The 15,627-nt window shown below is 36.8% G+C and overlaps 1 protein-coding gene across 1 annotated transcript in view; it reads right to left on the bottom strand.

The window, feature by feature from the left end:
* The window catches only part of AFG1L (AFG1 like ATPase), a 154,857-nt gene that overhangs the window by 59,704 nt on the left and 79,526 nt on the right, over positions 1 to 15,627 (bottom strand). The window contains exon 8 of the mRNA XM_006101697.3: positions 1,493 to 1,575. Coding sequence (XP_006101759.1) covers positions 1,493 to 1,575 — 83 coding nt within the window. The remainder of the gene's footprint in view (positions 1 to 1,492; positions 1,576 to 15,627) is intronic.

A 15,627-nucleotide genomic window follows, 5' to 3' on the forward strand; every position in this document is an offset into this window, starting at 1 on the left:
GGGAGGGAGTCTAAGTTAAAGCAGAAAAAAGTGCTATAAGAGTTTTTAAAAATTATAATGTACTTTAAAGACAAAGTACTTAAGGGCAGATGAAGAACCTCCTATAAATAATCATCAGAATCTGAATAATAAACTGAAATAGTTCCCTTGGTACACTGTAAAGTATGCAATTTTAATTATGTGATTTTTCTAGCTAATTTCTACTTCAAAAACAGTAAAGTGCTTCTACTTACAAGGTGGCAGAGATGAGAACTTTCTGAGCCTCTCATATGCACATTGTCATCAAAATTTAAATTAGCATAAACATGCCTTTGAGTTAAGTCACAATTAGCCCTTAACCAGCGATTTTCAACCATGTGCCATGGCACACTAGTGTGCCACAAGAATTTTAAAACATGCAGTACCTGACTATTTAGTCAGGGGTACCAATCTCTTTTCCCTTAGATCTGTGGTCGGCAAACAGCGGCTCGCGAGCCACATGCGGCTCTTTGGCCCCTTGAGTGTGGCTCTTCCTAAGCCTTAGGAGTACCCTAATTAAGTTAATAACAATGTACCTACCTATATAGTTTAAGTTTAAAAAATTTGGCTCTCAAAAGAAATTTCAATCGTTGTACTGTTGATATTTGGCTCTGGTGACTAATGAGTTTGCCGACCACTGCCTTAGATTGTCAAGTAAAAAGAAGTAACAACAGCCAACACAATAATGGTCGCCTGCTGTGAATGAAAAAAAATTATATCTTTTTTTGTCAGATCAGTAAAAAATAACATATTTTGTGATGTGCCGCAGAATGTTAGTAATTAGTGTACGTGTGCCATGAGATGAAAAAGGTTGAATGTCGCTGCCTTAAACAGATTTATTTACTGGGAACCCACAATGTGCCTAACTAACACTGACGGCATACACGAAACAACAGTTAGCATTTGTAAAGCGCCTTTCCCTTTTCAGGTTCTCACAAATAACATTTTAAAACAAACTATATTTGTTTTTCAGCATAATATGCACAAGTCATACTTGTGTATATATGTTTTACAAAGTTATGTATGGAAGTCAATCAACAATGATAAATACAAACAGGTTGTCTGACAAAATAAAACAACAATTTTCAGGGAATGGAAATGGCACATTTGGCAGAAGATGTCCACAAATAATTAATTACTTTAGCACAATAAAGATATTCTCTTAATACTAGAGTGTCTTATAAGAGGATACTCATTACTTCCTAACCATCTGTCATCACTCCTCCCCAAAAAACTAATTAGGGTTTCATCTAATCACACGTGATAAATCATGCAAATGTGGATGGCAAAAAACAGTTTAAAGAAGTTAATATTATAACATTTTGTATTTTAAAAATCACAGGCTTCAAAACTAGCCTTTCCCGTTCTAATAACTAGCCTTTCCCGTTCTAACCTGCTCATTTTTCTCATCCTTTCCTGATTAATTATTAGATAGCAAACTTACAAATTAAAATCTAAACAAGAACGAACTTACAGGTAGTAGAGCTTTCCTGCAGCAGGAAGCACCCTTTTCCGGTAATCTATCCCAGAGTCCAGCTGGACCGTATTGCAGTACTCCTACGATCAAACACAGATGACATCTTTTTAACCAAGTGGTGGCTTAGAATTATAATTTTTCTGCTATCTTATTTTTTAAATTTTTCTCAACAAAATAATGAGTTTAGGACAACAATAGCTCTCATGTAAGAATCACAAAACTTGAATATTAAATATACTAGTGTATCAAGCCAAAAAAAAAATCAGTTTAAAAAATTAAGATTTGCAGCATGCCTTCCTGAAACTTTGTGAAAACAATTCTGTCGGCAAATCCCCCATGGAACTGCTTCACACTTTTAAAAAAATCCCAATTTCTATTATCCAGTAATAAGAAGCTAGAGACTATCAAAAAGAATAACTCATCGGTCTTACTCGTCGCAATGGAGAGAGACAGTCTAAAGCAAGTTGGGCCAGAATGTTAGCATTCACATTTGATGATCTTACCCAAGTGATGCTATATGTACTCCTGCCCTTCACTTCAAAATGCTTCTGCCCTTGACCTTAGTTCCCTCTCAGCCATCAAAATCTTCAGAGCTCTTTCCTGCAGTGAACACATCCCTCCAACCTGAGCCAGCCTGTGCCACTGATGTCCTTCTCTCCTCCCAATTACTCTTCCCTTTCTATGCTCTCCCCACGGTGCTGATGTGTATGGACACATCACACACACCCTAAAACTCTTACTACAGAAGCATATGAACTGTTGCTACATTTATCTTGGTCAGTTGGCTTTGTTTTGAAAGGGATATATAATAGATAGATAGATAGATAGATAGATAGATAGATAGATAGATAGAGCGAGCTATTCAGTCCAATAAAACAATGGTGAGCAAGAGATTTCAAACACAATTCAAGAAACATTTACAGGCTGATCTTTTCATTTTCATTCAAAATGAAAACTGCTTTATGAAAATTCATGAGGAGAAATTGTATTTTAATAACTTTACTACTTTTATTAATGAAAAACTGCATTTTGGGGCCAAGGTGCTTGTGGCGAACTGTATTTTCCAAAGATGGCTGCAATAATCTCTCCATCCCACCATGTTGGGCCGTTGGCATTCCAGCCATCAAGAAATGGGATCTAGAACAACAAGAAAAGCCCAGAATGAGCAGAAGGAAGGAGATAATAAAGATCAGAGCAGAAATAAATGACATAGAGACCAAAAAAACAATACATAAGATCAATGAAACCAAGAGCTGGTTCTTTGAAAGGATACACAAGATTGATGAACCTCTAGCCAGGCTCAACAAGAAGCAAAGAGAGAGGACCCAAATAAACAAAATCAGAAATGATAGAGGTGAAATAACAACAGACCCCACAGAAATACAAATGATTGTTAAAAAATACTATAAACAACTCTACTCCAACAAACTAGACAACTGGAGGAAATGGACATATTCCTAGAAAAATACAACATTCCAAGCTCAATCAGGAAGAATCTAAAAACCTCAATAGGCCAATAACTATGGAAGAAATTGAAGCAGTCATCAAAAAGCTTGCAGCAAACAAAAGCCCAGGGCCAGATGGCTTCACAGGGGAGTTTTACCAAACATTCAAGGAAGAACTAAAACCTATCCTCCTCAGACTATTCCAAAAAATTCAAGAGGAAGGGACACTTCCAAGCTCATTCTATGAAGCCAGCATCACCCTCATACCAAAACCAGACAAAAACAACACAATGAAAGAGAATTACAGGCCAATATCCCTCATGAACATAGATGCCAAAATCCTCAACAAAATCCTAGCAAATTGGATCCAGCAGTACATCAGAAAGATCATACACCATGACCAAGTAGGATTTATCCCAGGGATGCAAGGATGGCACAATATCCGCAAATCAATAAACGTGATACATCACATAAACAAATTGAGAGAAAAAAAACCACATAGTCATATCAATTGATGCAGAAAAAGCATTTGACAAAATCCAATACCTATTTTTGATAAAAACTCTCAGCAAGGTGGGAGTAGAAGGATCATGTCTCAACATAATAAAAGCCGTATATGACAAACCCACAGCCAACATCATACTCAATGGACAAAAACTAAAACCATTTCCCTTAAGAACAGGAACAAGACAGGGATGCCCACTTTCACCACTCCTGTTCGACATAGTACTGGAAGTATTAGCCATTGCGATTAGACAAGAAGAAGAAATAAAAGGCATCCAAATTGGAAAAGAAGAAGTAAAACTGTCCTTATTCACAGATGACATGATATTGTACATAAAAAAAACCCTAAAGACTCCATCAAAAAACTATTAGACTTAATAAATGAATTCGGCAATGTAGCAGGTTACAAAATCAACACCAAGAAATCTATGGCATTTGTATATACCAATAGTGAACTTACAGAAAGAGAGACTAAAAAAGCCATCCCATTTACCATCACACCAAAAAAATTAAGATGCTAGGAATAAACCTAACTAAACAGGTAAAAGACCTCTACTCAGAAAACTACAGGATGTTGAAAAAAGAGATAGAGGAAGACATAAACAGATGAAGAACATACCATGTTCATGGATTGGTAGAATCAACATTAAAATGTCCATACTACCCAAAGCAATCTATAAATTCAACACACTTCCCATTAAAATACCAACAGCATATTTCACAGACCTAGAACAAACTCTCCAAAAATTCATCTGGAATAAAAAAAGACCGCGAATAGCTGCAGCAATCCTGAGAAAGAAGAACAAAGTAGGTGGGATCTCAATACCAGATATCAAGCTGTATTACAAAGCCACTGTTCTCAGAACTGCCTGGTACCGGCACAAAAACAGACATATAGATCAATGGAATAGAATAGAGAGCCCAGAAATTGACCCGAACCAATATGCTCAATTAATATTTGACAAAGGAGGCAAGAACATACAATGGAGTCAAGACAGTCTCTTCAATAAATGGTGCTGGGAATATTGGACAGATACATGCAAGAAAAATGAAACTAGATCACCAACTTACACCATACACAAAAATAAACTCAAAATGGATAAAGAACTTAAATGTAAGACGGGAAATCATAAAAATACTAGAGGAATCCAAAGGCAACAAAATCTCAGACATATGCCGAAGCAATTTCTTCACCGATACAGCTCCTAGGGCATTGGAAACTAAAGAGAAAATAAACAAATGGGACTACATCAAAATAAAAACCTTCTGCACAGCAAAAGAAACCATCAACAAAACAACAAGAAAGCCCACTGCATCGGAGAACATATTCGCCAATGTTATCACCGATAAGGGTTTAATCTCCAACATTTATAGGAAACTCATACAACTTAACAAAAGGAAGATAAACAATCCAATCAAAAAATGGGCAAAGGACCTAAATAGACACTTTTCAAAAGAGGACATTCAGAAATCCAAGAGACATATGAAAACATGCTCAAAGTCACTAATTATCCAAGAGATGTAAATCAAAACAACAATGAGGTATCATCTCACACCTGTCAGAATGGCTATCATCAACAAATCAACAAATGACAAGTGCTGGAGAGGATGGGGAGAAAAGGCAACACTCGTGCACTGCTGTTGGGAATGCAGACTGGTGCAGCCACTATGGAAGACAGTATGGAGTTTCCTCAAACAGTTAAAAATGGAACTCCCATTTGACCCAGTGATCCCACTTCTAGGAATATATCCCAAGAAACCAGAAACACCAATCAGAAAGGATATATGCATCCCCATGTTCATAGCAGCACAATTCACCATAGCTAAGATTTGGAAACAGCATAAGTCCCTTCAGCAGATGAATGGATTAGAAACCTGTGGTACATCTACACGATGGAATACTATGCTGCTGTAAAAAAGAAGGAATTCTTACCATTTGCAACAGCATGGATGGGACTGGAGAGCATTATGCTAAGTGAAATAAGCCAGTCAATGAAAGAAAAATACCACATGATCTCACTCATTTATAGATAATAAAGACCATTATAAACTGATGAGCAAAAATAGATGCAGACGCAGAGCAGCATCGAACAGACTGTCAAACTACAGCGGGAAGGCTGGGGAGGGTTGGGGGGTGGGGGTGGTAAGAGATCAACCGAAGGACTTGTATGCATGCATATAAGCATAACCAATGGACATAAGACACTGGTGGGTAGGGGAGCCTGGGGGAATGTCAAGGGGAGAAAAAAAAAGGAGACCTATTTAATACTCTTTGTAATACTTTAAGCAATAAAAAAAAAAAGAAAAGAAAATCATAAGGCCTTAGCTGGTTTGGTTCAATGGATAGAGCATCAGCCTGCGGACTGAAGGGTCCCGGGTTCGATTCCGGTCAAGGGCACATGCCCAAGTCGTGGGCTCGATCCCCAGCAGGAGGTGTGCAAGAGGCAGCTGATCAATGATTCTCTCTCATCATTTGTTTCTATCTCTCTCTCTCCTTCTCCCTTCCTCTCTGAAATCAATTTTTTAAAAAGAAATAAAAGAAAAAGAAAATCATAAGGAAAAGAAAATAGTTATAATATTTATTGAATAAAGTTCACTTATATAAAAGGATCTAGTTCAAACCCGTGTTGTTCAAGGGTAAAATGTACATTAGCAATTGTGGATTTGATTAATATAAAATAATCCCCAAGTAGAAGCTGGTCTTCTGGAGAAGCCTCTAAAGCTGAACTTCTGAACGCCACATGAGAAGAACAACCCCTGAACCTAACAGAGTCACTGCACACTATGGTGCTTGCCCTGAGCAGCCAGTTGGCTTCCCCATACAGACATTCCTAGCTCATCATTATTCCAAGTTGCTCAAACCCACTTCCCAGGCCTCACTCAGGATTCAGGCCCTATAACCCATCTCGCCAAAAACTCAAAAATAAAAGCAAAAAACTCTTTTGCCCAAATACAATGCATTCCACTCTCCCCTAGCTTCAGACGACCTATAAAAATACCAACGGCATATTTCACAGACCTAGAACAAACTCTCCAAAAATTTATATGGAATAAAAAAAAGACCCTGAGTAGCTGAAGCAATTTTTAAGAAAGAAGAACAAAGTTGAAGGGATCACAATACCAGATATCAAGCTATATTACAAAGCCACTATTCTCAGAACTGCCTGGTACTGGCACAAGAACAGACATATAGACCAATGGAACCGAACAGAGAACCCAGAAATCGACCCAAGCCATTATGCTCAATTAATATTTGACAAAGGAAGCAAGAACATACAATGAAGTCAAGACAGTCTCTTCAATAAATGGTGTTGGGAATATTGGACAGAAACATGCAAGAAAATGAAACTAGACCACCAAACTTACACCATACACAAAAATAAACTCAAAATGGATAAAGGACTTAAACGTAAGATGGGAAACCATAAGAATATTAGAAGAATCCATAGGCAGCAAAATGTCAGACATATGTTGTAGCAATATCTTTACCGATATAGCTCCAAGGACAATGGAAACTAAGGAGAAAATAAACAAATGGGACTACATCAAAATAAAAACCTTCTGCACAGCAAAAGAAACCATCAACAAAATAACAAAAAGTCTACTACATGGGAGAACATATTTGCCAATGTTATATCCAATAAGGGCCTAATCTCCAAAATTTATAGGGGACTCATGCATCTTTAAAAAAGGAAGATAAACAATCCAGTCAAAAAATGGGCAAAGGACCTAAATAGACACTTTTCAAAAGAGGACATTCAGAAACCCAAGAGACATATGAAAACATGCTCAAAGTCACTAACCATCCGAGAGATGCAAATCATAACAAGGAGGTACCATCTCACACCTGTCAGAATCGCTATCATCAACAAATCAACAAATGACAAGTGCTAGTGAGGATGTGCAGAAAAAGGAATCCTCGTGCACTACTGGTGAGAATGCAGACTGGTGCAGCCACTGTGGAAAACAGTATGGAGTTTCCTCAAAAAATTAAAAATGGAACTCCATTATATATCCCAAGAAACCAGAAACACCAATCAGAAATGACATATACACCCCTATGTTCATAGCAGCACAATTTACCATAGCTAAGATTTGGAAACAGCCTAAGTGCCCATCAGCAGATAAGTGGATTAAAAAACAGTGGTACATCTACACAATGGAATATTATGCTGCTGTAGTAAAAAAGAAAGAACTCTTACATTTGCAACAGCATGGATGGGCCTAGAGAGCATTATGCTAAGCGAAATAAGCCAGTTGGAGAAAGAAAAATATCACATGATCTCACTCATTTGTGGAATATAATGAACACATAAAGTGGTGAACAAAAATAGATCCAGAGACAGAGAAGCATCGAACAGACCGTCAAACTTCAGAGGGAAGGCAGAGGAGGGGGGAGGAGGGTAAGAGATCAACCAAAGGACTTGTATGCATGCATATAAGCATAACCAATGGACACAGACACTAGGGGGGTGAGGGCATGTGCGGGGAGGGGGATTGGCTGGGGAGAGGTCAATGGGGGGAAAAGGAGACATATGTAATACTATATGTAATACTTTAAACAATAAAGAATTTTAAAAAATAAAAAAATAAAGAATAAAAGGTATAGTCATATATCTCTCTTCTTCTCAGCCTTGAGTAAAGTACTAAACCTGGGAAAAAATACTTCCTCCCCCTTGCCCATGCTATAATTGTGGGTGCTCAGTCATCCAGTACAAAGAAAGGAGAGGCACTTGTTTAATAGCACTCTGTTCTCTCTCTCTCTCTCTCTCTCTCTCTCTCTCTCTCTCTCTCTCTCTCTCATCTGTCCTGGTATGTAAGGGCCAATTATTCATAAGCTACTTGTACCACAGACAATGTAATAAATAAAATAAATAGTATAGCAATATGTTCATATATTTCCCAATGTTCTCTCTTTCTTTTAAACCACAATTTATCTTACATGGCTCAATATTCATAATTTAGTCAACATTTTTTCTTCTCTTTTTTTCTATTAAAAAAAATAAGGTTAATGGGAGCTATACAAGCTTCAGTTTCACTTTCTGGGTAACTTCTTCCCTCTCATATGAGTGATTAAGCCCTACCAAATGATTGCATTTGTACATTCACTAATCACCACCCAGGAATACCTAATCAGCAGCAAAGGAACTGTAACCAAAACCCTTAAATGTTAGCTCATAATTGTCTGGAAAATAATAATACTTGGTTTATATTTTTAAAGAAAAATAAACCTCCAATTTTCAGATTTTATTCCCTCAAACCAAAGTCTTCAAAACACTTTGCAGAAGGTTGGAGGGGGTGAAAGCTAAGCTATTTCCAAGTTGAGGATGAATCTAGTCAAAGAAGCATGATCTCTTAACTAATTTCCTAATTTCCAGAAATATTACAAGACCTGTGACCTCTTAAAACTAATCAGCTACCAAACAAAATTTATTTTAAAATAGTCTATTTATGTGTACACAAAGGACAAATACAATTACACAATCTAAAAATGAAATTAGGAAGCTTGGGGAGAAAAAGGAGGGAGGTAACACACCCCTGGAAGCACACTCAAGAGTCAAAGGCCTTTGACTTTGGGAAAGAAAAATGTGCTACTAAAAGAAGCATATTCCAGCAGTTTGCATTTTCCTTAAGACCTATTGTGTGTATTTTTAGCAGTTTTGAATAATACCATTAAAATAATAACCATCTCACAAAATAGCTTTATATAGCTTCTACTCTGACTTTTTCCTTCCCAGTTAGAACAAAAGAACAATAAATATTGTGGAGAAAAATCCTCTAAAACCACAATATATCAACGTCAACATAAACAAGAATTGAAATAATAAAGATTTGCCTACCTTAAATACTCTTTATTTTAAAAGTAATATTGCTTACTATAGAAAATTTGGAAAAAGAGAAAAAAACCACCAACCACATAAATCAGTTTTATATCTTACCTAAGAGATTATATTAAATAGGGATTCAAAGAATCAAATTATTGAAGTTTTTTTTTTTTACAATATTCAACTGATTGGTTTTATACATTTTTTAAAATATATGTTTCTACTGATTTTTAGATAGAGAGGAAGGGAGAGTGATAGAGAGATAGAAACTTCGATGAAAGGGGAACATTACTGATCAGCTGCTTCCTGCAAGCCCCCTACTGGAGATCGAGCCCACAGTTCCAGCATGTGCCCTGACCAGGAATAGAACCGGTGACCTCTTGGTTCCTGAGTGGATGCTCAACTGCTGAGCAACCGGCTGGGCTATACATTTTTTAAAAATATATTTTATTGATTTTTTTTACAGAGAGGAAGGGAGAGGGATAGAGAGTTAGAAACATCGATAAGAAACATCGATCAGCTGCCTCCTGCACACCCCCTACTGGGTGTATGCCCGCAACCAGGGTACATGCCCTTGACCGGAATCGAACCTGGGACCCTTGAGTCCGCAGGCCGACGCTCTATCCGCTGAGCCAAACCGGTTAGGGCTGAGCTATACATTTTTAATAAGCAAAAAAGAAAAAAAAATAATTGAGACTTTTTCTAGTTCCAAGAAATAAAATATTCAAATAGTAAAGATCTTTTTACTTAATTCTTTAATAATGTATTTTTTTTAAATAGAAATGTGAAACATACTCACTGTAAAAATTCAAATATTAAAGTATGAAGGTAGAGCCCTGGCTGGTGTGGCTCAGTTGGTTGAGCTTCCTCCCATGTACCGAAAGGTTGACAGTTTAATTCCTGGTCAGGGCACATGCCAGGGTTGCGAGCTTGATCCCCAGTAGGGGGCATACAGGAGGCAGTCGATTGATGTTTCTCTCTCCCTCTCTTTCTAAAATCAATAAAAACATATATATTTTTAAAAAGTATAAAGGTAAAGGTGAAAGTATATCCCCTTCTCACAAAAAGGTTTGCTTGTAGCTTTATCCATCAAGTTTTTCCTGCACACATAGAGATGACGATGATGATAAGATAGATAGATAATAGATAGAAGATAGATAGATAGATAGATGATAGATAGATAGATAGATAGATAGATAGATAGATAGATAGATAGAGATAAGTTGGGATGTTATACACATAGTTCTAAGCTTAATTCTTTTTGATATCTTGAAAGTTCTAAGAGATAAATAACTTTGGATTTAAATACAGGTCAGTGAAACAAAAGATCTCAACATCTCAAACTAGATGCCCATAAGTTTATAGAGCTGGGTTTTCAACTCACATCTTGTAAATGAGGTTACATCCTTATCTTTTTGAGCACCACTATGATGTGGAACATTCCAATATTCCTCTAAAATAATGAGTTTCTGAATATGTCACCAAAAATATTTTCAAAGTAACTAAAAAATAATAATAAGACAAAGCACCAGCTTGCAGCAACTGGTGGCAACACACCTGCTCAACTTAGCAAAGAAGCCCAGCACAACAGTTGTAGAGTCTCTCTGTCAGTGTCTGAAACTCTGAGACGGCACCATGGCCCTTCAAACACACCACCACTCTCACCATCTACAAAAGGAAAGGTGGAACATCTGACCATGGCAACTGCTATTGTGTTACCAGATGTCTTGTTCAGAATCCCAATGACTTCCTTTCTCTTCAATTTCTAGAAAATTTGGACTCTGTATTTAAATCCAAAGTTATTTATCTCTTAGAACTTTCAAGATATCAAAAAGATTAAGCTTAGAACTATGAGTATAACATCCCAACTTATCTATCTATCTATCATCTATCTATCTTCTATCTATTATCATCATCCTTAGACGATCAGGAAGTAGGAAATTGTGGAGAACAAGAATCTATACTGACTTTGTCAACTAGGTCAAGACCTTGGGTGTCAACTAGGTCAAGAGTTAATTAATTTGGATGATCTAAGATCCAAATTTGCACCCTAAATAGTCATGTGCCAGGATAATGAGCAAGTCAGAATTGGTAAAGTCTTATCCTTATACTATCCAATTATTTTGGCATAGGGTTAGAAAACAAAACAAAGAATCCTGCTATTTATATGAAGAGATGTTTCTGTTTATTCATCAGAAAAGTGGTAACCTTTGAGTCATGAGATACTACATAGAGTTTATGTGTTTTCTATTTTTATACAGAAAATGCCCCACTGCCATTTACTCCAAAAGATAAATATTTAATCATGCTTATCTTTATAAAATTGTTACAGAAGAATAAAAACAACAACAGATACCATTTATTGAGCACTTAATTTTACAACCTTTAAAAGTAGGGTTATTGGTCTCAATTTACCAATGCAATACTTGAGATTCAAAAGGATCACATATTCTGATCTCTTTTTCTCCAGAGTTATTTTGCTCACAGGAGGCAGAAGACCTGAACTCTGTGCTCTTCACCACTACATATACTTTCTATGTTCAGAATAAGACATAGTTCAAAGGTTCAAAAATTCCACAACCCATAAATATTTTGGTAATTATGATTTTGCAATAATCTGTTGCTGACTTAATATGTACAAGCAATCCTATATAATAAAAACCTAATATGCAAATTGACCGAACAGCAGAATAAAGGGTGGAACGACTGGTTGCTATGATGCACACTGACCACCAGGGGGCAGACATTCAACGCAGGAGCTACCCCCAGCCCGCAGGCTCCAGGCCAGCCAAGGTGGGTGCCAGGGGGGGCCCCTGAATCGCCCTGCCGGTCACCCCAAAGATTGGCCCTGATCACCAGCCAGGCCTAGGGACCCTATCTGTGCATGAATTTTGTGCACCGGGCCTCTAGTATCCAAAAACATTCCCAGAGCTTCATACCTCAACTCCACGTGATTTCTTGTCATTTATTAATTAATACTCCACTGTGTTCCAGAAGGGTTAATGTGGCTTCTTAAAAAATATCATCTTACTATTTGGAAATTCAGTTCCACCATTTAAATTTTAATGTTAGCTAATACACAAGTAAAGAGTAATTTGATAAAATTTAACAAGCCTTTAATTGCATAGAACCTTTGACCTAGAAATTCCATTTCTATGCTAAAGAGAATGCTGTAAAAAGAAAAAAGAAAAAGGTAAGAAGGAACACAGGCTCAAAAAAATAAAAATGGCTACAAACAAGTACCTTTCAATAATAACTTTAAACGTAAATGGACTAAATGCTCCAATCAAAAGACAGCGAGTGGCTGAATGGATGAAAAAAACATGACCCATACATTTACTGTCTACAAGAGACCCACCTCAGAACAAGGGATTCACACAGACTGAAGGTGAAGGGATGGAAAAATATCTTTCAGGCAAATGGAAATGAAAAAAAAGCTGGGGTAGCAATACTTATATCAGACAAAATAGACATCAAAGTGAAGGCCATGACAAAAGATAAGGAAGGCCACTTCATAATACTAAAGGGATCGATACAACAAGAGGCTATAACTCTGATAAACATACATGCACCCAATGCAGGAGAACCCAAATACATAAGAAAACTTCTGGAAGATATCAAGGGAGAGATCGACAATACAATCATAGTAGGGGACTTTAATACACCACTGACATCACTGGATAAATCCTCTAGACAAAAAATCAGCAAAGAAACAGCAATCCTAAATGACTCACTAGATCAGATGGACTTAATTGACATCTTCAGAACACTTCACCCCAAAGCCACAGAATATACGTTCTACTCAAGTGCACATGGGACATTTTCAAAAATAGATCACATATTGGGTAACAAGCAAAGTCGCCCCAAATTCAAGAAGATTGAAATCATACCAAGCATCTTAGACCACAATGGCATAATATTAGAAATAAACTACAATAAAAACAACCCAAAATACTCAAACACTTGGAAGCTGAATAGCAGGTTATTAAATATTGATTAGGTTACCAATTAGATCAAAGAAGAAATTAAAAACATCCTGGAAACTAATGACAATGAAAACACAACAATCCAAAACCTATGGGACACAATGAAAGCAGTCCTGAGAGGGACGTTTATAGCTCTACAGGCCTACCTCAAAAAACAAGAAAAAATGGTAGTAAATCATCTAACTCTACAACTCAAAGAATTAGAAAGAGAGCAACAAGAAAAGCCCAGAGTGAGCAGAAGGAAGGAGATAATAAAGATTAGAGCAGAAATAAATGACATAGAGACCAAAAAACAATACATAAGATCAATGAAACCAAGAGCTGGTTCTTTGAAAGGATACACAAGATTGATGAACCTCTAGCCAGGCTTAACAAGAAACAAAGAGAGAGGACCCAAATAAACAAAATCAGAAATGATAGAGGCGAAATAACAACAGACTCCACAGAAATACAAATGATTGTTAAAAAATACTATGAACAACTCTACTCCAACAAACTAGACAACTGGAGGAAATGGACATATTCCTAGAAAAATACAACATTCCAAAGCTCAATCAGGAAGAATCTACAAATCTCAATAGGCCAATAACTATGAAAGAAATTGAAGCAGTCATCAAAAAGCTTGCAGCAAACAAAAGCCCAGGGCCAGACGGCTTCACAGGGGAGTTTTACCAAACATTCAAGGAAGAACTAAAACCTATCCTCCTCAGACTACTTCAAAAAATTCAAGAGGAAGGGACACTTCCAAGCTCATCCTATGAAGCCAGCATCACCCTCATACCAAAACCAGATAAAGACAACACAATGAAAGAGAATTACAGGCCAATATCCCTCATGAACATAGATGCAAAAATCCTCAACAAAATCCTAGCAAATTGGATCCAGCAGTACATCAGAAAGATCATACACCATGACCAAGTAGGATTTATCCCAGGGATGCAAGGATGGCACAATATCCGCAAATCAATAAACGTGATACATCACATAAACAAATTGAGAGAAAAAAACCACATAGTCATATCAATTGAGGCAGAAAAAGCATTTGACAAAATCCAACACCTATTTTTGATAAAAACTCTCAGCAAGGTGGGAGTAGAAGGATCATGTCTCAACATAATAAAAGCCATATGTGACAAACCCACAGCCAACATCATACTCAATGGACAAAAACTAAAACCATTTCCCTTAAGAACAGGAACAAGACAGGGATGCTCACTTTCACCACTCCTGTTCGACATAGTACTGGAAGTATTAGCCATTGCGATTAGACAAGAAGAAGAAATAAAAGGCATCCAAATTGGAAAAGAAGAAGTAAAACTGTCCTTATTCGCAGATGACATGATATTGTACATAAAAAAACCCTAAAGACTCCATAAAAAAACTATTAGACTTAATAAATGAATTCGGCAATGTAGCAGGATACAAAATCAACACCAAGAAATCTATGACATTTCTATACACCAATAGTGAACTTACAGAAAGAGAGACTAAAAAAGCCATCCCATTTACCATCACACCAAAAAAATTAAGATGCTAGGAATAAACCTAACTAAACAGGTAAAAGACCTCTACTCAGAAAACTACAGGACGTTGAAAAAAGAGATAGAGGAAGACATAAACAGATGGAAGAACATACCATGTTCATGGATTGGTAGAATCAACATTAAAATGTCCATACTACCCAAAGCAATCTATAAATTCAACACACTTCCCATTAAAATACCAACGGCATATTTCACAGACCTAGAATGAACTCTCCAAAAATTCATCTGGAATAAAAAAAGACCCCGAATAGCTGCAACGATCCTGAGAAAGAAGAACAAAGTAGGTGGGATCTCAATACCAGATATCAAGCTGTATTACAAAGCCACTGTTCTCAGAACTGCCTGGTACTGGCACAAGAACAGACATATAGATCAATGGAATAGAATAGAGAGCCCAGAAATTGACCCGAACCAATATGCTCAATTAATATTTGACAAAGGAGCTAAGAACATGCAATGGAGTCTCTTCAATAAATGGTATTGGGAAAATTGGACAGATACATGCAGAAAAATGAAACTAGATCACCAACTTACACCATACACAAAAATAAACTCAAAATGGATAAAGGACTTAAATGTAAGATGGGAAACCATAAAAATACTAGAAGAATCCAAAAGCAACAAAATCTCAGACATATGCCGAAGCAATTTCTTCACCAATACAGCTCCTAGGCATTGGGAAACTAAAGAGAAAATAAACAAATGGGACTACATCATAATAAAAGCTTCTGCACAGCAAAGAAAACATCACAAAACAACAAGAAGCCCACTGCATTGGAGAACATATTCGCCAATTTTATCACCGATAAGGGTTAATCTCCAACATTT

The sequence above is a fragment of the Myotis lucifugus genome, unplaced genomic scaffold (genome assembly GCF_000147115.1).
Source record: "Myotis lucifugus unplaced genomic scaffold, Myoluc2.0 scaffold_378, whole genome shotgun sequence".
NCBI lineage: Eukaryota > Metazoa > Chordata > Mammalia > Chiroptera > Vespertilionidae > Myotis > Myotis lucifugus.